At 41.7% G+C, this 24,604-nt stretch overlaps 1 protein-coding gene across 3 annotated transcripts in view; it reads left to right on the forward strand.

Moving 5' to 3' along the window:
- The window catches only part of PECAM1 (platelet and endothelial cell adhesion molecule 1), a 75,828-nt gene that overhangs the window by 16,902 nt on the left and 34,322 nt on the right, over positions 1–24,604 (forward strand). For 2 of the 3 annotated variants that reach the window (XM_060252721.1, XM_060252722.1), the window contains exons 6-13: positions 3,276–3,524; positions 6,657–6,932; positions 9,654–9,935; positions 13,330–13,434; positions 15,720–15,747; positions 16,598–16,671; positions 20,302–20,358; positions 21,865–21,933. In XM_060252721.1, coding sequence (XP_060108704.1) covers positions 3,276–3,524; positions 6,657–6,932; positions 9,654–9,935; positions 13,330–13,434; positions 15,720–15,747; positions 16,598–16,671; positions 20,302–20,358; positions 21,865–21,933 — 1,140 coding nt within the window. The remainder of the gene's footprint in view (positions 1–3,275; positions 3,525–6,656; positions 6,933–9,653; positions 9,936–13,329; positions 13,435–15,719; positions 15,748–16,597; positions 16,672–20,301; positions 20,359–21,864; positions 21,934–24,604) is intronic. The other variant, XM_060252723.1, reaches the window with a different exon arrangement.

Genomic DNA, 24,604 nt, shown 5'->3' on the forward strand with positions numbered 1-24,604 from the left:
GCTCCACCTCAAAGTCTCCTGGCTCCACCTCCAAAGTCCCAAGATATTTCCTGAATTGGACCTGGCAACCCTAGAAGACAAACACCTCTCAAGGTATAATTTTAGCATATCTATATATCCAGGTGGGCAGACGTGTTAGTCTGAAGCAGTAGAACAAATTTTGAGTCCAGTGGTACCTTTAAGTCCAACAAAGATTTAGTCAATGTTTGAGTTCGTGTGCAAGCACACTTCTTCTGTAGCATATTTAGTCATTGATTTACTGTAAATCTGTACTCTGAATTTTTGGGGAGTTCAGAGCTCAGACTGAAGTATTTCTGAAGCACTAATCTCTGGTGTGGGATCAGCTCAAAATGTATATGATTTGTAGTACATGGATGAATGAGACCATCTGATCCTTGCAAGCCTTCATCAGCTGAGTCTAGCACTGATTCTTTCAGTCTCAGATAGATAGGCACAAATTGTCTTTCCAAATGACCTGTGATGACTAGGAATTACCATAGTAATATGCCACTGAGTCATCATAAGCAATTATTCTAATCATTAAAATGACAGTGTATAATAATTGCATCTTAATATAGAATTGGGACACAATGTATTCATTAGAAAGCAGAAAAATTAAGACTCATAAGCAGGGCTTCCATTCTTTAAAAGAGGGAGTATGCTGGACAAAATTCCAGGGTCCCTTGTCATGGAACAATCCCTGAGGTGAGCAAGTCATGTGATGTTCAGGGGAACAGGGGAAACATTTGTCTGGGGGCCCAAAATATGGGGGGGAAATTGAAATATATGCAGTACTTAGCTTCTTTAGGTAAATTTCCTTTACTGTTGAAATATATGCAATACTTAGGTTCTTTAGGTAAACTTCTTTCATTGATTGAGCAACATAACAATTCATCATTTATAATTCAGCATATAAAAGTTTACTATTTGACATATTTCATGATTTAAAAATATAAATACTCTCAATATTCCATGAAAAAACCTGCAAATATACCCAAGATTTGAGAAAGAGTTACAAACCACTGCACCCTATGTCACCTTAGCACATTTTCCTCATTTTTGTCTCTGAGAGGTAGAAAAAATAGAAGTTGAAGGTAGAAAATAAAATCTATAGTAAATAAAAAACAAAACAAAACTTTTATTTTTGACAGAAACTCTATCACAGAGTCACAGCAGGCAGTGCAGGTAGTATGCTTGAATATTAAGCTAAAATTAAAAATACTTAACTTTATCATTAAACACATTGCAGCTTATTGTTACCAAAAAATATTTACATTTAAATAAATTCTTGAAAATCTATTATACAGTATTTAGAGGGGATTTCCCCCCAGAATGTTCAATTTTTCTTAATTTCCAGTGTTTTATCTGTACATTTAGAATGAGTAAAATGTTTTGTAAGATAAGTATGTTCTCACTTAAGAAAAAATATTTCAGAAGAGGTTTTTCTTTCAGTACGGCCCCAGATTTCTAATTTTTTCCATTGGAAAAATTGAAAAAGGCCTCATACCATTTCCTGCTATGCATATTGAGGGTCAAAACCTTACCTTACCATCCCCTCTCCTGAACTTCACATTTCTATGGATGATCAAGGAGAAGGAGGGATTAAAATTAAATTGATTTTAATTTATGAGACATAAAAATAAACAATGGTGCTTTTGACTTGCAGCCCCATCAACTAATATGGACCTCTGCCTTCACCAGTTAAACTATTCATTGATTTTAAAAGGGCTGAGATATTACAATAACTAAACTTTTTTTAAAAAAAATTAAAGGCACAGTTGTAGATGTACCAGAGATGATGACAACACAGGAGCTATTCTATATGAACCCATGACACTTTCTCAGCCGCATTTCATAGATTTGCTATTGAAATAGATGTACTAGGTGAGGGAAGAACTTCATTTTCCTCTCAACTTCATTTTTCTCTCATTGTCTTCTTAACAAATATTTCAACTTAAACAATGGGAAAATGTAAAACAAAGGGAAAGACTGTATGTTAATGGTCCAGCGTGCTCTCTCAGGGTGCGGTCAGACAGGCAGGTTGCCATGGCAGTATCTTGGCTTTTAAAAAGCCGCCTGAGGTCGGAGCAGTTTCTGTCAATCAGACAGCACCCCCCTAAGCTGGCATCATATTGCCACTGCAGGCCTGTGGTTGGCTGTCCACATCCCTAATGCACTGCAACCATGGAACTGCGGCTGGGTTGGGGGTTTTTCCTAAGTTCCACTGTGCATGCACAGAAGCAGACAAGTGCACACACATATCTGGCTGCATTCTATAGGGGCACTGAAGCACACATTGGAGTGGGGTTGGGAGGGAAAGGATGTGCTGGAAATTGAATAGAATGATTGCAGCACTCATGTGTTTCCATGGCACACCAGGGAAATCAGCCACCTGGAAACCTGCCATGGAAGCACTTCACTGAGGTAGCCACCAGAATTTGCTGCTGGCTATTTAATCCATGTGGGAGTCATCTTAGCACAAGGTAGGGACAAGTGGGGCATGGGAGCCAGATGTGCACACTTGATCATGTCCATTTGATCCGGAGGGGAAGGTGACTATGTCGGGCCAAACTGCTCATGTGATCGCACCCTACATACAAACTAGAAAGGAAGCTTTTATTAAATGCTGGTATTTGACTCCTAATCAATTCCAAAACACAGTACATCTAATTATTCATGTTGTAGGCATTCTGAATTAAAAGTAGACTTCATTTATATATGATGGAGTTCTCCTGCCATTTGTAAATATCGGGGGGTGGGTATCACATGCAGTAGAGATAACAGATCAAAAGCTTATATTTGAACTGTTCGGTATATTTTTAGAACCCACTGATAACTGACCTGAGATTTGAGTTAAACTGATTTGAATCTGATTATGACTGCCAGATTTTTAGTAGCCAAGTATTGGGATCAATTTCGTATACCTTCTGTCTTAGGAGAGTTAAATGGGGTCTAATTGAAATGGTGGAGCTTACTGATCTCTCAGTCTTATACTAGTTAGTTTTATGAAAATGCACTATAATCTAGATATTGATTCACTTGTGGCATTTTCCATTGTGTGAATGCTATTTGCAGTGCATTTTGTACCAAAGTTGTTTTCTACTTTAATATTTTTGAAAACATCATATTTCTGCATCAGAAATGCTATATTCATGAAGGATGACTAGATGCCTTAATATAATTGAATAATAACGGCACATCTGTTGTGTTATACATTAGTGATGTAGAAAGGCTATAAATGCATTACCTTTCTATTCTGTCTGTCTCTTTTGCAGAGCTGTTTTCCAAGCCAATACTACTTATTTATAAAAAAGACCTGGATGAAGGCAGTACAGTACACATGTCATGTCTAGTTAACAGTTCATTACCGTTAAATGTCTCACTCATGAAGGATAATACATTCTTGACGGACTCTACTTCCTATGCCTTTACGGCCTACATAGCTAACAGCGGAGTCTATGACTGCAGGGCGAAGATGAAAGGAATCATCAAAAAGAGTGACCCTGTACAGATCCGTGTTTACTGTGAGTTGATTTGAGCTGCATTGTTTTTATGAATTGAAATGTATTGGTTTTAATGTTTAAATGTGAAGTATTTAATTGTTTATATTTAAATTGTTAAATTGTTATTGTTGGAAGCCGCCCTGAGCCACTCGTGGGAAGGGCGGGATACAAATCCCGAATAAATAAATAAAAAAAAAAAATTTATAGACCTCTAAGAGCATTCCTATTTGATCAACAAGGAATTATTCATTGCTGAATGAAGCTCTTCTCATACTGGCTGTTGTGTTATTGCCATTCCTTGGTGTATCTGCAGCTCCACTAGCTCAGCAAGATACATAAGCACGATCCAGAAGAATGTGGCACTGTCAGTGGCCTGATGCTTGTGGTTGGGACAACAGGTTTCTCCAGGGCTAAGCAAGGAGAAGGCACATGGAAGAGTGCACTTGAGAGACCTCAAGTACCGTGTACAATTCTGGTCACTGCACCTCAAAAAATATAGCATTGGAAAAAGTCCAGCAAAGGGCAACTAGAATGATTAAAGGGTTGGAACACTTTCCCTATGAAGAAAGGTTAAAATGCTTGGGGCTCTTTAGCTTGGAGAAACGTCGACTGAGGGGTGACATGATAGAGGTTTACAAGATTAAGCATGGGATAGAGAAGGCAGAGAAAGAAGTACTTTTCTCCCTTTCTCACAATATGAGAACTCATGGACATCCAATGAAATTGCTGAGCAATCAGGTTAGAACGGATTAAAGGAAGTATTTCTTCACCCAAAGGGTGATGATAAACAGATGGAACTCACTGCCACAGGAGCGCTACAAGCATAGCAAGCTTCAAGAGGAGATTGGATAAACATATGGAGCAAAGGTCCATCAGTGGCTATTAGTCACAGCATATTGTTGAAACTCTCTGTCTGGGGCAATTGATGCTCTGTATTCTTGGTGCTTGGGTGTGGACTTCTAGTGTCCTGGCCCCACTGATGAACCTCCTGATGGGCACCTGGGTTATTTGGCCACTGTGTGACACAGAGTGTTGGACTGGATGGGCCATTGGCCTGATCCAACATGGCTTCTTTTATGTTCTTATGTTCCTGATGGCACCTTGGTTATATGGCCACTGTGTGACACAGAGTGTTGAACTGGATGGGCCATTGGCCTGATCCAAGATGACTTCTTTTATGTTCTTATGTTCTCTTATGATCTGGTCAGTGGCAAGAGGAACAGTAATGCATTCCCATCAACTTGAAATCTACTAGAAATTATAGCACCTATTTTTATGTATTTTAATCTATTTTAATCTATTTTAATGTATTTTAATCTATATATGTAATTGTATTGTACTTATAATGTTTATCTGCTTTTAATTGAATCATGACGTAGTCATGTCTGTGAGCCGCCCTGAGCCCGCCTTTTGGTGGGGGAGGGCGGGATATAAAAATAAAATTTATTATTTATTATTATTATTATTATTATTACTAATGAGGAGATGTCTCTGGTGCTGCCTAGCAGAAAGGAGCAATCAGGCATTTGGAGAGAAGCTGTGGGCCCCTCAGAGCACACCATTCCTTGATACTTTCAGTTATTAAAAGTGAATGTGACTGTAATCAACTTGCCCTGATATTATAAGGCAAATAAAAAAGTGTGTAAGGAAGTGGGATGTTACAAGTATGTCTATTAGGTATGTTCAACGCTACGTTTGGGAATTGCCCTCCTGATGCAACTGCCAAAATATTGTTATCAATTGACAGTCCCGAATCTAAGAGCTTTTACTTTTACAAGAATGAATGCTCTTCCCTCGGTGGTTTTAGAGGGCAGATATAATAGAGTATAATAGAACATGCAAATGCTCAGATGATAAAATCAAAACTAGCGAACATATGATTATGGAGTACCCTATATTTAACGAGTTGAGGAATAATTTGGTCACCCCTTTACTTACCACCCCATAAAAAGTCTGCCATGAAAACATTGTGAAAGCAACGTCACCCCAGAGTCGGAAACAACTGGTACTTGCACAGGGGATCTTTCCTTTCCTTACTTAAAAATACAGAATTGCTGAGTGTGTGAGCCCAGGTGTCATGGCTGCTGTTGGATACTAATGATCATGTCACCCTCTCAGTGGCAAAATTCATAGGGGCAATAATGAAGTACAAGAAAAATAATGAGTAAGGTTTTTTTAAAAAATATATTTTTTTTATTCTAACCTGCTTAAGGCAATAGCCATATAAGCAGAACTGGATGGATGGATGGACAGACAGATAGACAGACAACTAGACAGATAGAACTTGCCATGTATTGTTCTTCCTACTTCAATTACTAATTTTTGTTACGGGCCCATATTGTTTTTGCTCCTGGTTTTTCTTGTGAGTTGGTTTGATATTAAACTTGAGCAAACTATACATATTTTGGATAACAAAATATACTTACAAAATATACATAACTATACATATTTTGGTATCACATTCTGATGGAGGAAACTTTTCCCCTTCCACTTGGTTAAAAGGCAGTGCTGTTGAAGGAAAGCATGCTTTTCCTTCACCACTGCACAGCTGGGATTAAGGTGGGATGGATAAGGTTGTGGTAGGTAGATCTTCAAGTGCAAAGTGTGTAGCTTTCTGGTAGACTAGTGTTCCTGCAAAATTATATCTTAGTCCACTGAAGTCATTGGGGAGGGTGTAACTCTCCTTAGGACTGTGTGTATGTTAAGTACCATCAAGTTACTTCTGACACGGTAACCCTAGGCAGGGGTCGCTTTGTAGAAAATAGGTGGTGGAGCTCATCCAGGGATTGTTATGCAGCTGCACCTACTATTCAATGGACAATGTGGGGAGGAGGAGGGGGAACCCTCAGAAAGGTTCAGGAACTGTGCTCCTGTGAGCTCCTGCCAAATCCAAGGCCTGACCCTAGGAATTAATGTCCTCCAAAACATCCTATTATAATAGCCCTGCTCAGGTCTTGCAAACTGAAGGCTATGGCTTCCTTGATTGAGTGAATCCATCTCATGTTTGGTCTTTCTCTTTTCCTACTACCTTTCACTTTTCCTAGCATTATTGTCTTTTCCAGTGACTCTTGTCTTCCCTTGGGAATATGCCATAAATGAAATATGAGATGGATTATTAATAGATTCTGTCATGCAATGCTTTCTTTTTTTCAGCTCCAGTTTCGAAGCCACACTTCCTCTTCCCTGAAGGAGCAGTGTTGGGACGTCCCTTTGTTTTAAGCTGCTATTCTGAGAATGGAACTCTACCTATAACATATACTCTCTACAGAGGAAACATAACCATTGGCCAGACTGAAGTAGAAAAAGATATAGCTGCAAAGTTTAAGGACATGGCAACTAAGGAGCACGTCCAAGGAGAATACAAATGTGAAGCTAAAAATGGCCATTCTAAGAAATCCCAGAGCAATGGGCTCAATATCACAGTGATAAGTAAGTGTTTCAGATACATACACAAGAGAACTGAGATTTTTTAAAGCTGCAAAACTCCTGTTTGGACATCCAGTTAGGACATCCAGATCTGGCTCTCAAAAGCTGTCTGTCCATTAGTTTCACACCTGATCCAAATGACCTGCCCACTCACCTGCCAAAAGATTTTATATTTCAGTCATTTTCTCCCAAACCGAGAAATGCCAACTCATACCTTACAGAACACACTTGGGGCCTATGCCCTGTATCAGATACCACAGTCCAGTGTGAGTTGCAGGGTCTCCTAAATATCTCTGTGTGTTGAGACCAGTTTGGACCAGGATGATGGCATGTGTGAAGAATGGGCTTCAGTGTCTCCCAAGTGCTATTTTTGTAATCTGAGGCAAACCAGGGATCTTTGTTTCACCTACTGGGATGCGCATGAGTTTTCCCAAATAGTATCCCTCCTCCCTGACATGCATGACCAGGATTGTTGCAAGGTGGGGAAATTGCAGTGGAGAGAAAGCAGAATTCTCTTCTCCACACACACCACATTTCCATGCACTACATGCATGGGAACTGAGGGGAACTCACAATTCATATTCATTGGTGGCATCTGACACAGAGTGGGAAGCCCCACTCCACAAATGTATGATTTTGCATTAGGTAAACAAAGGGCTACTTAGACCCTTCTCTGGCAATGTGAAGGGCAAGAGCAGCTTTGGCCAAGTCTTCCCCCTATAGTAAACAACCTCTCTGTAGTTAATTCCCATGCCTAGATTGAGGGAAGTGGCAGGGGGCAGAGAACTAACAAGACCTGAAGTCTTTGGTTGTGTAGACCGAAAGGTAAAAGAGCTCATTGGCTCTTGTGATTTGAATCATGGGCAAATGAGTCAGTGGGTGGAGGGTAATGTTGCCAGGTCTCCATTGGGAAATACCAAGATTTTTTTTGTCGGGGGGGGGGGGCGGGAATAGAGCCTTTTGGGGAGGGGAAGGGCTTCAATGGGATATAATGCCACCTTCCAAAGCAGCCATTTTCTCCAGGTGAATTGATCTGTGTCACTTAGAGATCAGTTGTAAACCTGGAGATTGGCAGAGCTGGTGGAGAACCTGCTGTAGGCAGCTGAGGCAGAGACACCAAATTTTCAGCATAGCATCTGGTGCCTCTCTTCAAAATACCCTCCAAGTTTCAAAAGGATTGGGCCAGGGAATCCAATTCTATGAGCCCTAAAAGAAGGTGCCGCTATCCTTCATTATATCCAATGAAGGTATTTACAAGGTGTGCAGTCCCTTTAAATGTGATGGCCAGAGCTCCCTTTGGAGTTCAATTATGCTTGTCACAACCTTGCTTGTGTCTCCTGGCTCCTGGTCTCCTAAATAGTCCCCAGATATTTCTTGAATTAGACCTGGCAACCCTACTCTAAGGTTCTAGCAGACACGAATCTAACTGTTCTACTGCAGCTACCCTTTAAAACTGTCTTCACAGTCAAGTAGAACAGAGTAGCTCACTTCAGACTCGCTTGTGGTTGCCCTTGCCACAGTTCAAGAAAGGAGGACACAAGCCAGGTCTCTGCTGGAGAGGTGGGGAATATCTTGGTGATGAAACCAACATTTGGTAAGGCAAGGACTTGTGACTTAAATCCTAGTTTCTCAAACTAATCATAGTTAAAATAAACAATGGTTTCATTTCATGACTGAACTGAGCCTTTGGGGCTCCAGGAAGCCATTACATCCTAATTCAAGCCAGCTAATGACAACATGAAAAACCTAAAAGCCTCATCATAAAGCTGTCCATTGGATACAGTAGCAGAGAGAATGAGGTGGTGAATACTCAGAGTGGAATTAGATGAGGAATTTGCCATGGTAGCTTCTTGGTTCAAAAAAAGCCAGTCCTAAAAGAGGTGGCAATCACAAAGCTCCCAGGATGCTGCCGACTCCCATATGGGCTGCCCACACACTGAAAGGAGTGTTCACAATGCTCCTGTGCATGTGCAGTGAGTCCATGGCACACCCATAACCAATCAGATGACTGGGAATGCATCATTAAAGTGTGCCACAGGGAAGTTCCCGATGTTTCTTTAATGCAGTGGCAACTTGTCCTACAACAAGGTAAGGATGAGCCCACTATAGGGGACAGATGTGTGTGTATGTTAAATTGGGAGGGGGGGTGCCTATGGTGGATTTTAAAAGGAATTGCCTCTTCAAGTACATTGGAACATCCCCCCAGCTGCACATATGATCCTCCTGGGGTAGTGTAATTTTCTCTACAATGGATTGTACACCTGTTCCCATATTTCCAGCCTTCAATCTAAAGATCAATCTAAATCCACATCTAATAAATCTATTTGGGTCAAGAAGATTAATAACAGAAGGCCAGATGCTAATTTAAAGCAAACGAAAAACTAAAAGGCCATTGAAACAAAATAGTCTAACCAGTGCACGGACCATTGAAAAGGATGGGCTTCAAATGAAATAATGGGAACTTGTTGTTGCCACTAGGAAGGCCCTGTTCCTGTCCATCTGCTAAACTTCTCTAGGTGGAGAAGTACTTGCATAAAGTACCTACAGCATCTTAATGCTCACAAATAAGCACATAATGATACTCATCTATATTATATTGACAATGACTACTTGTTTGCTCATGCTGGTTATAAACTAATTCTGCCTGACTGCCTTTTCCTGTCCTCCAAGTACTTCATTGGTTCATAATCTGGTCTAAATCATTTCTTTGCATTTGATCCACAGCTCCAGTTTATAACATAAGCTTGGAAAGCCTTTCCCATGGAGACCTGGAAGATGACCAAGACCTCGTCCTTTTTTGCTCTGTTACCTCAGGATCGTTCCCTATTGAGTTTAACTTTTTTAAAGAGAACAAAGCACATTTTTTGCACAAGGTAATAGAAAATAAAATCCACACTGTAACTTGGTACAAAACAGGACTTACAAGCCAAGATGCAGGAAAGTACTTTTGTGCAGCTGACAACTCTGCAAAATCACAATTACGGAGCAAGCCAGTCATCATCAAGGGTAAGTTGTGCTCTTAGATTCACTGTGCGAAACCACTGGGGGAGAGGGCTGGGTGTAGATCCGTGCATTAAAAGGGCTCGCCCTTTAGGGCAGTCAGAACTCCTGCATCTTTCAAACCATATTTACACTCCAGAAATATACTGATTTAATGGTCATTCTCTATCACCAGCAAACCCTCTCCAACCTAGGATTCCATGGGTGAACCCTTGCAAGCTTGTCGATACAAGTTTATGTTTCCTAAAAATTCTGTGGACATTTCATCAGGTGGAGTTTGTCAAGCATAGAACAGAAAAAGGATTCCTGATAATGTTTGCTTTTCTTTATAAGAGCCCTACCTTTCACAGCATTTAATCACCCCATTGTAGTGGTGGAAAGTGTTGTCTAGTCACAGCTGACATATGGCAACCCCATAGAGTTTTCAAGGCAAGAGAACCTCAGAGGTGGTTTGCCATTGCTGCTTCTGTGTCACAACCCTGGTGTTCCTTGGAAGTCTCCTGTCTAAATATTAGCCATCTAAATACCATCCAAGGCCAACCTTGCTTAGCTTTCAAGATTAGCCTGGGCTATCCAGGTCAGGGTCACCCTATTGCACAGCAAGTTATTTACAGTGTATGTGGAGGAAATGGAAAAGAGATCCCTCTTAATTCCCTATTGAACCTATGGTGTTCTTGTAGCCACTCTGTTCATGTATGTTATTATGTTTATTTTATTCTGCTGGTCTATGGCCAATGTTCCTTCTAAGCTCCAAAGTCTTGTGAGCAAAAAAAATCTACTTTGTGAGCTACTGGCATTAAAGTTGTGAGCTACTGCTTAAATTATTGTGCTCTGGGGCCATCCTTTCTGAGCTAAGACAAAAATCTGTGAGCTGGAGGCTAAAAATCTGTGAGCTAACTCACACTAACTCATTTTAGAGGGAACACTGTCTGTGACTGTAAGAAATGATTGAGTTCCCTATAGTAGCAGTAGCCCTGAATTTGCAAAAAGTGTGCTTATTGGGAAAGCACATTGGAAGGGAGCTTTATTGTTTCTAATGGGAGTGTATGCTTTAATGATGGCAATAATTAGAGGGGCATAAACTTTTAAGGTGGGGCAGATTATGGCAGGTGAAAATATCCTCTTGCTGGGGATGGTAGGATGGAAACTTGCTTGTCACTAAAATGGAAACATGCTTAACTTTTGCTGACAAAAGAATCCCTCTTGAAAAAGAACTAGAAATGACAGTATTATGAGGATGGGGATGGGGGAATTGTTACCAGTGATGGCATGGGCACTACCCTATAGCAGCAATACCACTCTCATAAATATGTGCATATCTCTGTCAAAGCGAATCTAGGGCAAGGAGTTGGCTGTTACCTGGCACCTCCTAAAGTGTTATGAAACTTCTAAAATCAACTTAATACAGACAAGTACAAAAGAAAAAAAGCAGTGTGTACATTAGAAGGAAGGGAAGAGTGCTTCCACATTTCAGAAAATTAAAATGTATTGCAGAGGCAACTTCCAGAGCCCCCTATGCCCTATTGGCTGGTCCTCTGGGGCAGTTAGTCGGCTGCTGTGTGACGAATCACTGCTCTGATCCAGCAGGGCTCTTTTTGTGTTCTTATTTCCTATACAATCCTTCAGAATATGCTCACATCTAGTAGATGATGACGTTTCCTCCAAATGTAATGGATCATGAAGAATATTGCAAGTTTCAAATGTGCATAATAGATGCTACATATCAATAGATCTATTTGTATGTTCTTTTGAAGGCCATACCAGACAAAATGATCAGATCTGTTGTAATTTTTTAAAAATAAATAGCAGCTGCTGGGGAACCAGTTTGGACTGCAGCAGGAGGAAAGGGATTTAAAACTTTCTGCTCTGCCATCTTTTCAACTTCAAATGGCCTTTCCAGGTCTAATATTTACACCAGGTGGAAGTATACAGGCAAACTGAGTAAAGCAAATATGCTAGGGTCAGTTCCTTTGTTACAAGAGTGGCATAGCTGCCTCTCCTATATGGCTGTTTCATGCTTCTATATTAATATAAGACCAAGGGAGAATATTGTGGCAGAGGCGTGCATCAGGGACACTGGCCAATATCAGAAGGGCAGTGTTCCTGTAACATGTTGTAAGCATAGGGTTGCCAAGTCCATCTGACACTCTGGAGTGACACTCTAGGATTCGCGGTAAAAACTCTATGGTACCATAGAGTTTTACCGTGAATCCTAGAGCATCCACAGAACAATGTACCCGGTGCAATGATGTTTCTTCTAGATGATGTCATTGCTCAAGGTTTGTTGTGCGGCAACAGGGCTATTTGGGAGCAGGGATCCCCCCAGAGGCCTGCTTTTTGCCAGTGGGTTGGGCCCTCCCAAACTGGGGGATCCCCACCCCAGCAGGAGCTTGATAGCCCTATGCAAGTCCCAAATGTGACCTTCCTTGTGCTGGAATTACCAGCATAGATAGATAGATAGATAGATAGATAGATAGATAGATAGATAGATAGATAGATAGATAGATAGATAGATAGATAAATTTATTGTCATTGTTCTCAACAAAAAGAGAGCAACGAAATGAGGTGCTCTTCCACAAAACATACCAACACATCAAAACACACATATTCATATTCATACCATTTAAATACATCTAAAACCATTTAAACCATTTAAACCATTTAAACCATTTAAACCATTTAAACCATTAAAATACATCTAAAACAGATAAACATTCATAAAACCATTTAAATATATCTAAAACAGATAATCCTTCATAACCCTGCATAGCATGCAGTTATCAGCATATCATGAAAATGAACAATTAATTTGTGACCTTTTATGTGTTTTTTAAAAATAATTACTGTTTTAATGTGTTTTATTGTATTGGGACTCTCCATGGAAGAGTCTCTGCTTTGCATGCTGAAGGTCATAGGTTCAATCCCCAGCATGTCCAGTGGAAAGGATCAGGTAGGGAGAGATGTAAAGACCTCTACCTGAGACCCTGGAGAGCCACTGCCAATCTAAGTAGATAATACTGACCTTGATAGACTAATGGTCTGATTCACTATAAGGCAGCTTCATATGTGTTTCCATGTGTTCTTAAAAATACTTATTTTTAAATATTTATTTAAAAATATTTTTATTTAAATTTTAAGCCTCCTTGAATTCTACAATGGGAGGAAGATGGCTAAAAAGCGTTTAAAATAAATAAACCACCGGAGAGCAGCAACTGTGCTATTAAAGTAGAAGAGGTTCCTGGTGGCAGTGATCTTTTAGGCTGGCCATATTTGTGCAGTTCATCTTCAGTGGTATAGTTTGGCATCCCTGATCCTCTGATGAGCACTGAACTTACAGGGATGGAAACTGATTACAAGCCCATGCTTGCAAATCCTGACCTATTTTTCTCCTGACTTCTAGTCATTCTGGCTTCATGGAAGAAAGGGCTCATTGCCTTATTTGTTTTGGTAGTCCTCCTTGGCATGGCTGGTACTTTCTGGTGGTACTTCAAAAAGAAGGCAAAAGGTAAAAATATTTTATTTAGTTTTCATTCATTCAGTGAATAGCACAGAAACACTTCTTGCTATCAGACATAACTTTGTATAAACCCTCCTCGTTGGGGATTCCCCTCAGGTTTCCACTCTGTCCCTGTCTCTTTTCATTTTCAAAGTTAAACATAGGCAGTGTTAGCTCTGTGGTTAGCTGCAAGCCAGGTCTGCAAATCCATTTCGAACCATAGTTGTAAATTAGGGTATTAAACTCACCAAGACTGGTGAAAATGCCAGCACAGATGCAAGACAGCACCAGGGTTAGCTGCAAAAATGACAAGAAGGGGAGAACTCATTCTTAAAAGGAGAAAAGGAACAGGGAAGGAGCATGCAGATCTTTTGGGTTCACGCAATATTGTAACTGAAATTAGAAGATCAGGCAGCATCTTTTGTTGGACCTTGCCTAAAATTTTGCACGGATGCAAGGGAAATGGTTTTTGCTGATTTCTCCCTTGCCACAGTAGACCTTCAAGTTCCCCCTTCTCCGCCTCAAGCTATTCCTTTGGATCCACTGTCTCCCAGAAATGGGATTTTGAAGGACATTTTTGGTTGCAGTAAGAGTAAGGAGGCAGGATTATCATGATTTATGGAAAGAATTCTTTCCATCTGCAGGAATTTTAGGCAGATCCAAGCCTATGTTTGTATCAGGTTACAAGATAATCTTATTCAAGCAGCTGTTCCATTTATGAAAGTTTTTGATGATCAGATATCTCAACCTCTGTGTCAGTCACAGCTTTGTAAATGGAGAGACACTTTGTAAAGGGGGGGGGGTCTTCTATTTGCTCAGGAAATAATGGATTGGCTACTGCTGCTCTGCTCAGCTGAATGCAGAACTTTGCTCCATATTTAACTGAATGAACTGGTAAAAAGAATCCAGTCCAATATTCCAGATCAGACTGTTTTCATTCACAGGTTCAGAATGCAATCCAATTTTCTGATTGATTTAATCTACCAATTGGCCCTAGCAATTTGAATAGTGCTATTCAGATTAAAATATCAATATTTTTTCTCAAAAATATGTGGTCCTGGATTTTTTGATTTCTTAAAGCATGAAAAATGTATACAGTGAAGTGTCGTTGCCAGGTTCCCCCCAGCCACTGGCAGGGAATGGGAGTGCAGGGAAGCCAGATCCAGATTCAGAAAATTCTGGAGATTTGGGAATGGGGCTTGAGGCAGACAGGGACCTCAGTGAGGTACAATGCCATAAAATCCACCCTCCAAAGCATCCATTTTCTCCAGGGGAATTGATATCTATAGTCTGGAGATGGGCTGTAAATCCAGGGAATCTCCAGGTCTTTCCTGGAGACCTAGGCGAGTGAGAAACATTAGTATTCACAGTAGCCTTGAGATGATTTCAGAGCTTTCTTAGTTCTGATGATTTTTGTATTTATATTTGCGTTCACGATTAAAATGCAAATGTGCCTTTCACCGTTATGCACATTCATAATGCAGAATACTCAGTGGATTAATAAGCATAGACATATAATGATCACCAACCAACACAAGAAGATTCAGCTAGGAATAGTGCACACTCATCCTCAGTGGTATAGTTTGGTATCTCAGTTACTCGTTCAGCATATACTTCCTGACTGGACCAAGTCAACAGCATTTCTAACATGATCTATTTATTTACACAATTGTCTTTCCATTGGTGCAGTACAGTTGTAGCAACTAAGATTGGGGTCAGATGGGCAAGTTGCCAAAGCAGAATCTCAGCTTCAATTAAGTTGCTTGGGTTGGGGCAATTTCTGTCCATCAGACAGCACCCCCTGAGCTGGCATCACAGTGCTGTGGGCCCATGGACATATTGCTAACATGTCACAACTACAGACCCACAGGTGGGTTGGTTCTTTTTTTTTCTAATTCCCACTGTATGTGCACAGAAGCAGACAAATGCTCATGCGTTCCTGGTCATGTTCTATGGGGGTGATGAAGTGCACATTGGAGTGGGTTTTTTTTTTAAGGGTGTGCCGGAAATGGAGTGGAATGATCATACCACCCATGCATTTCCATGGCATGCCTAGGTGATCAGAGCCTGGAAACCTACCATGGAAGCACGTCACTGAGGTAGCCACTGGAATTTGCCAGTGGCTATTTAATGTACATGGGAGTCGTTTTTGTGTGTGGTAGGGACAAGTGGGGCATGTGAGCCAGATGTGTGTGTTTGGTCACCCCAATTGGATCTGGAGAGGAGGGGTAGCTATGTCAGGACAAACTACTTGTGTGATCGCAACCTAATTTTAATTTTCTCCTCACTTGCAGCTAAAGGCAATTCTATGGAATTGGATGGGTAAGTTGTATTTCCAATTATTAATTATGATGATGGATATATAGTCACTTTTACTTAAATGTAAAAGTTTTTCTTTAAAATTTCCATATACTTGATTACACTCGGCTAGAACATCAAGAAGGCTAGGACTGAACTTTTTACTCTTACAGCATTATTTACTATAGGGGGAATATTCAGTCATGCAGTTCCTCCTCCACACTCCATGAATATGGGAGATCTTTGCCAATGGACAAATGGGGCAGCTGTCCTGGGCCCCATGATGGGGAGGCCCTGACCACCCACAGCTCTACCCCACCCCATTGGAGGGGGGGGGGAACAAAGATCCTGCCCTGGCTTACATCCACCTTATATGGAGATCACTGTGAGTGACAACCACTCTTGCCTACTACATCTGAGACTCAGACCAACCTTTGTTTGGCCCGGGGAGCAGTGATTCTAGGGCTCCATACTGGAGCCCCAAAATTACAAAGACCTCTGTTGTCCATGCTGATACAGTTCCTTCATAGAGCCCACATTGTTCTAGAGGAAAAGTTCATAGCTTGGGAAAAAATAACTATTGTTATTTATATGCATTAGAGATGAAAGGGGGCACATAGATCATAAAAGCATGAAGACCAATGGCCTAGCAATGGGCTTTCTTTTCAATCCAGAAGTGTATGGTCTGAAAGCAGAGCAAGAGTACCTTGGGGCGTGGGGGGGGGAGCATCTGTAAATCCTCAGTGATTTTTTGGATTCTTTGTTTTCTGTTTCAAGCCATAACTATATTTATATGGTCAAAGGCAAGAGAGGCCTTTAAAAGGATTTCTACTGTTAAAGTACCAAAGTTTTTCTTAATCTGCTTTGTTTCTAGCTCCATGCCACCAAACAATTCAATGGGTGAAAAGCTGACATCAGGAATGAATAATGAAGGGGAAATGTATTATGGTAATGAATGTTGTTTCAAATGACTATTTTAGATTTTTTAAAAACAACAACAACAACAAAGAATAGGAGAACACTGCACTTATGTCTCCATCTTTCAGTCAGGTCAATGTCTTAGACGGATCTAACACTTTAATTGATAGATTCAAACTGTGTTTTGTTTTGTTTAATGAAATAGGGATAGTATCTAGGATTATGGGAAATGTTGCGAAAAGGAGGTCCTCATAAACTTATTTGTTTTATTTACAAAATTTATATGCTGCCTTTCATCAGGGCCACCACAATGGCTAATAGATTAAAAATACAATAAGAAAAATATTTTTAAAACTATTAAATCTAATAAAAACACATAATTAAAACATTTAAAAACAGCTAAAATATACAGGAAAGAGAGATCACTGAGGAGATGTCAAATGAAACCAAAAGGTTTCAGCCACTAGCAAAAGATGGGAACAGGAGACAGACAAGTCTCCTTGGGGAGAGGAGTCTGCAGTTTTGGTGCCATAACCAAGAAAGCCCTTCTCTGAGTCCCCAGCCACCTACTCTTAAAAAGGCAGGGTCACCAAAAGTACAGTCTCTGAAGATGCCCATTGTGATTGGGTAGGCTTATAAGGGAATAGGCTGTCAGTCATACAGCACCTAGAATTCTGCCTGGAAACAGATTTGGAGCCAGTGTAGATGGCCAAGACTGGAGTGATATGGTTCTTATGAGAACTCTAGTCAACATCATGGCTGCAGTGTTCCGCACCAATTAAAGTTTCAAGGGCAGCCCCACATAGAATGCACTGCAGTAATCTAATCTAGATATAATCTGGGCATGCATCACAGTGGCCATATATTTTCTGCCCACATAAGAGCACAGCTGGCTGAACAGCCGAAGCTGGTAAAAGGAACTCCTGGCCAGAACTTCCTCCTACTTATTCAGCAATAGGCCTCATTCCAAGAGCACCCCCAAAGTACAGACTTGTTCCTTCAAGAGGACTCAGAGTGCAACCCCATCCAGAAGTGGTTATGCCTTAGATCTCTGGTTGAGCCTTCCATTCACCAGCATAACTTCAATCTTGTTGGGATTAAGCTTCAGTTTATTAGCCCACATCCCCTGCAGTCTGCCTACAAGGTAAGATAGAACTGAATGTTGTCTGCATATTAGTGACAGTGCAGCCCAGATCTGTACTAGGAATTACCTGTTGAAAGGGCCAGTGCTCCCAGCTTCCCTTCGCATTTTGCCATACTAGTGCTTGCATCTCCCACTACTCAGAGACTGTTTATCCAGGGACAGTTTACCACAGTTGTACACTACTGGGGAAACGGTAGCTTACTGCCTCCCTTTCCCCATGGCCACTTTGAATAGTGGTATGAAGAGCCAACTACCAGATTAGACATCTGTGTCTTCAAATCCCTGACCCATTTTGAGGAGGGCAAATTTTAGATGATGTTAAGTATCAGAGTAGGAAAAGGAAAGATCCCCTGTGCAAGCACCAGTTGTTTCCAACTCTGGTGTGACGTTTTCACAGCAGACTTTTTACAGGGTGGTTTGCCATTGCCTTCCCCAGTCTTTTACACTTTTCCCCCAGCAAGCTGGGTACACATTTTACCGACCTCAGAAGGATGTAAGGCTGCCGGGCCATGTGTGTACCTATTTAAGATTAGGTAGCAGAGATATAAACTTTATAAAGGACACAAACACAATTAAAGATTTAAAAAAAACCCCTTAAAATATGCTTAAAGCATTAGCACTCATTGACCTTAAAGGTACTTTCTTTGTATTTCTCCCGTGGGATCCAGGGAACTGGGCAAAGGAAGCTCTGGCTCTTTCCTTCCTTCCCCAGGGGACCGAGGGGGGGAGGAGCCTCATCCAATAGAAGGAAAAGAGGGACAGTGGCTCAGTGGTAGAGCATCTGCTTGGTAAACAGAAGGTCCCAGGTTCAATCCCTGGCATCTCCAACTAAAAAGGGTCCAGGCAAGTAGGCATGAAAAATCTCAGCTTGAGACTCTGGAGAGCCGCTGCCAGTCTGAGTAGATAATACTGACTGATGGACCAAGGGCCTGATTCAGTATAAGGCAGCTTCATATGTTCATAAGGCTGAGTCAACCTTGGGCCAGCTACCTGAACCAGCTTTCACTGGGATAGAACTCAGGACGTGAGCAGAGAATCAGAGGCGTCACTAGGGTGGGTTGCACCCTGGGGTGTAACTGATTCAAGTCACCCCCCCCCATTGGGCATCACCCCTTTTGGAGGGCTGCGTCACCCCCTCCGCACACAACCCCGCCCACTTCACATGGCCCCTCCCTCATCCACCCTCTGGTCACATGACCAGCCCCCGTAATCCAAGATACCAGTTTTGCAGCATTTAAGTTTCCCCCACTCACCCACACGCTTTTAGCTGAGCCGGCGGCAGCGCGGCCCCGGTTTCAGAATCCCGGCCAGCCCACACACAGCAGCAGCATTCTAGTCCCAGGGCCAGCCCCTTCCTGTTGGGGGGGGGGGTCATGGGTCAGTGCCTGGGGCCAATGAGAATGCTCTGGGGGAGGGCCGATGGCCCCCTTGGCCCCGCCCTAGTGACACCGCTGCAGAGAGTTCAGATCACAGTATTGCAATACTGCTGCTTTATCTCTCTGCGCCACAGGGCCGCTATCAGAGTAGACTAACCTCCTAATGAACATTTAAATAGGAAAACACAGGAAGGAAGGCACACTACTCCATGTATTTGTTCTGTAAGGCCTAGTTCAAACAACATACTATCCAGTCGGAAAAGTCTGAGGTGATTGGCAGTGACCTGCAGTCCTCTTTTCTCCCCCAAACTCTGTGAACTCCCCTTCTTGCTCCCTAGTTGTCTTCGATCATGACATCTGAACCAAAATTATCATAGTTACCTCTAATTATCGTTTTGCTCTCAAACTGATGCCAAAACTAAGATTATAAATTAGTTCCAGTCTCTGGTTTGAAAGCAAAAAATCAGTGTCTCAGAACAGAGGCATGAATAGGAGGCATAAAGTGGCTAGGCTTCTATACTGTACTATAATCAATACTGACTTTATATCCTCTTCAAATGGTGCTTAAAACACTATGTTTACCAAATGTTGGCAGTCATTGTTGATTACGGTTGCCAATCCCCAGGTGGGGGCAGGGGATCCCCCGGTTTGGAGACCCTCCCCCTGCTTCAGGGTCGTCAGAAAGCGGGGGGAGGGGAGGGAAATGTCTGCTGGGAACTCTTATTCCGTGTGGAGTATTATTCCCATAGGAAATAATAGAGAATTGATCTGTGGGTATCTGGGGCTCTGGGGAGGCTGTTTTGGGGGGTAGAGGCACCAAATTTTCAGTATAGCATCCAGTGCCTCTCCCCAATATACCCCCAAAGTTTCAAAAAGGTTGGACCAGGGGGTCCAATTCTATGAGCCCCAAAAGAAGGTGCCCCTATCCTTCATTATTTCCTATGGAAGGAAGGAATTGAAAAGGTGTGCCGTCCCTTTAAATGTAATGGCCAGAACTTCCTTTGGAGTTCAATCATGCTTGACACAACCTTGATCTTGGCTCCACCCCAAATGTCTCCTGGCTCCACCCCCAAAGTCCCCAGATATTTCTTGAATTGGACTTGGCAACCCTATTGTTGATATAGTTTTGGCTTTCTTTAGGGTCAGCCTATAAAGAAGAAGGTGAAAATCATGTGAAATCAAAAGAAGATAATAAAGGTAATTTCAGTTTGATTTTCATTTTTAAATATATTTGCTTCTGATTACTTGTTCTTGGGGATCTGTTTGGAGCAATTTTATGTTACCTGTATGTATTTTCTGAGGTTGCACTTCAAACTGGATTTTGAAGGCATCTTAGTGCCTGGTTTATACATAAAACAGAATGAGGTAGTAAAACTTTGAGATGGCAAAATGGGCTGTACCGCCTGAGACAGTTGAAGGAATATCACATTTGTAATATTTTCCATGGAACAGCTCCCTGGAAATTTTCTTTAAAAACACATCATACAAAAAGCTTAAGCCGTTCACAGGCTGTGCTGGTTTGCCATTTTCAGGGAATTGTTACTATAGGAATACTTTAAAAATGTAGCCCCTCACTTGCAGTCAGAAGTGGCACCATCTCAGCATCCTGCCACTTCATTGCCATCTTATCCCTGTGCATGTGTACAGCAAGCTAAAGATGTTGCCCATATCCCCAGGAAAGAAAAAGAAGAGCTATCCCACATCCACCAGCATAGTTGGGTTTTTATTATTATTGTTGTTGTTGTTATTTATTAAATTGATGGATCACATCATCCTGGCGTAGATAAGGCGATTCATAAATAATGAGGTGATTCATAAATTTTGTGTAGCAGTTAAAATGTCAGACTAGGATTCAGGAAACCCAGATTCAAATCCCCATTCTACCATAGAAGCTCTCTGGGTGACCTTGGGCCAGTCACACACTCTCAACCTAACCTACCTCACAGGGTAGTTGTGATGATAAAAAGGCATACAGGAGACCTGTGCAAGCCTCCCACTTTGTGTTTCCACTGGGGAGAAAAGCAAGATATAACTGCAGTAAATAAATAATTTGTCAGTAGGACCAAGCTCTTTAAAAGCAGTAGTACTTTATTTACACTGTCAGCATGTTTTCTTTACCTCATTGACTGTGTGCATCATTTGCTGTTTGCCTTACTCTTCCTGTAAGACAAAGGTAGGTTTTGCCAGAATAAGGTGGTACAGCTTTGCTACATCTGTTAAAAATGAGGACAGATCAACCTGTGATTACTTCTCCTCCTCTTCTGAATATGCCTCAGTAAAGTCTCTTCAGTGGTCTGGGACAGTTGTTATCATTGATGGTGAGGAGTCAGAGATTCCAAAGCAGGCATTGTTAACTCAGCCATTGTTAACTCAGCCAATTTATAGCAACCTCATACAGTTTTCAAGGCAAAAGACCAACAGAGGTGGTTTGCCATTGCCTCCTCTGCATAGTGACCCTGGATTGCTCGGTGATCTTCCATCTACTAACCAAGGGTGATCCTGCATAGCTTTCAAGAACTGACAGGATCAGGCAAATCCATGCATTTCCTCATTAGGAGAGTGACAAACTCAGGCCTTGTTCCTGCATCTATGAACGCAAGTGGAAGCCTGAATAACTTGCCGCAGGGACAACAAAACTAGCCCCTCCCCAACCTTCTAGTATATTCAGATAAAGAAAACATCTTCTTGCTATTTTGGGGACAGGACCTGACCTTGAGAACAATGAAGTGGAATATACTGAAGTAGAAGTGGCGGTTCCTGACCCTTACAGAGGTAATTAAATGGCTTTCTCGTGTAATTGTAAAAAGGGAATAACGGGGAGCATGTTGTGCGTTGGGTGAGGTCAACGGTAATTCTGTAATTCATTTTGGAAAGAGCAGGATTTAAGCCTGCAAGCAGGAAGAAACAAAATCTTTGCTTCAAAGACCAACATATGTTTCTTCTAAATTGTTTCTTCCTAAATGTATCTTGTTTTTTCCACACTTTCAGGTTGTGATAGCCACCTGCCTATAGAATCATAAATCTAGAAGGGAAATCTGGGCCATCCTGTCCAGTTCCAAGGCCCCAGCTGTGTTCATTGCAGATTCACCCCCATCCTCTAGGACAGAGAACAAAACTTATACAACATGCCTTACATCACATAGAACACAACTGTTATTTCAGAGGAAGATGACACAGTCCAATGAGCCAACCCACATGCTACCGTCAAAATCAAAATCCCACACTTCACCAGCGAGCAGGACACAATAGTTTTCTTTATATTTCCATATGTACGTGAAAGCAGTCTTGTGCTTGGACAACCAAGTGAAAAGGTCTGCCCTTGTTGTTTGCAGATTCTAGCAAAGTTTACTGTGACTAATTTTGCAGCTGTAGAATCCCCTTTCCCTACTCGAATGATTCACTTTCAGTACTATGATGAAGACTTCCTTTAGGAACCCAATTGTTGCTGCAGCTGCCAATGCTGTAAAATGGCAAAAGGACTTCTGTGTGGCAGGTTTTCCTGCATTTTCCTGGTCCCCATCACGGCCATCCTCTCTACCTCCATGCCACCAGGGGGCTTTTTGAGAATTTTCCTACCAGTAATTGACATAGCAATTTTATTAGTATATTGGTGTGCCAATTACTGGGGGGTGGGAAATCCTTGAAAAAGCTCCCAGGTTCTGCAGGGGGGAGGCCATTAAAGCAGGTAAAATGGTTGCCACATGGGCAGAACTGAGAAAGTGCAGACTCTCCCATCGAAATGGCAACCATCCATGTTTCACTGCAGTGTTTCTGAAAATTCACAGCAAAGCAGGTTTGGAAGAGATTGGACCAATTCCACAGAAAAACCCAGGCGGTATTGAGTCTATGGCAAATAACCTCTATGGAAAAGGCTTATGTCTGTCTAGCACGGGGTGGCCAAACTGCAGCTCAGGAGCCACATGTAGCTCTAACATGTATATTGTGTGGCTCTGGAAGCCCCCACCACCCCATTGGTCGACTTGGAGAAGGCATTTCTCTCTTTAAATCACTTCTCCAAGCCAAGCGAGCTGGCAGCTTGGAGAATGCATTTAAAATTAAAGTTGCTTTCTTTCCACCTCTCTCTCCCTCTTCCCTGCCCCAATCTATTTGTCTGCCTGTCTTCCTTTCTTGCAATTCTCAAACATCTGACGTTCATGTCTTCTGGCTCTCAAACACCTGAAATTTATTCTATGTGGCTCTTACATTAAGCAAGTTTGGCCACCCCTGGTCTAGCACATTTTTATCTTGCGCTTCTTCCACAGAACTGAGAGGAGAAATATATATATTTTCCCTCTTTTTATCCCCCTCACAAAACCTCAGTGAGACATGTTAACCTCAGAGTGAATGACTGGCCCAAGATCACCCAGCAAGTATCACCATGGAGCAGAGATTTGACCCTGGGTTTGGGTCTAGTATTCATTGTAGTTTAGGATCAAAATTACACATTGCTTGAAGATTTGTGATTGGACCTTCAGAAGTATAATTAAAACTCAAAAGGAGAAGGGAGGGAATGGATCAGAGCTATAGCACTTGGTTGGACATTAACTCTTTCCTTCTTTTCCATTTCCCTAAGAGAATCACACACACACACACCATTTCTATTAAACCCAGTGAAAAAAAGAATAGGCCTCTTGTATATCTGTTTCCCCTGCTAGATCTAACAGGGAGAGGGTTTTTCTCAGGGAAACAGGACACAGGAGCGTTTCACTTCCCTCCCAGCTGCAGTGCCATAGCTTTGATCTAGATCCTACACACATGTACAACTACTTTTTGCATTTTAAAAATGTGTCTCAGGAGATCCTGTCATAGATCCCCAATATGTAGTTCAACCCCCATTTAAATATAAGCAGCTGCTGTCTGCCTCTGAGCTTCTGGGAGATGACAATATTTAGGCACACTGAGTGTTGTATATATAAACTAATGTTGTGACTTTGGAATGGGGTTCCTGCCTGGCTCATTGGAGCCTTTAGGCCTGAGCTTGGGGACTCAGGAACAATGGGCAGTAGGATCCAAATCCTTGCTGCCCTGCTCCAATCACGGGCCTCCTGCTGGTTTGAATGATCCAATGGCAAGCTTGTGCGGGAACTTGAATGTATATATATAGTTGACCCTGTTGGCCCACTCTTCAGTTCTAAGTGCAGCCCTATACTTTGCTGTATCTAACAAAGGAGCTATGATCACTACCCCCTTGTCTCTTCCATGCGTTGAACCCACTATATTATACTGGGGAAGCAAAATGCAATCAGTGAAGCAGCATGCAGTTGTGTCCTGCCATCCTCCAGAACACTGAGCATCTCTCCGTGTTCCACTGCTTTCACTGACTCCTTTACATCCAAGTACTCTTTTTGGAATTTCAGTGTGACTTTTATGTCCCCTGTTTGTAAATACTCCCTTTTGGCTCAGAGGTTTTGCAATGTAGCTGCTCAGACTTCCATTTTAGATT

This window comes from Heteronotia binoei, chromosome 13 (assembly GCF_032191835.1).
Source record: "Heteronotia binoei isolate CCM8104 ecotype False Entrance Well chromosome 13, APGP_CSIRO_Hbin_v1, whole genome shotgun sequence".
NCBI lineage: Eukaryota > Metazoa > Chordata > Lepidosauria > Squamata > Gekkonidae > Heteronotia > Heteronotia binoei.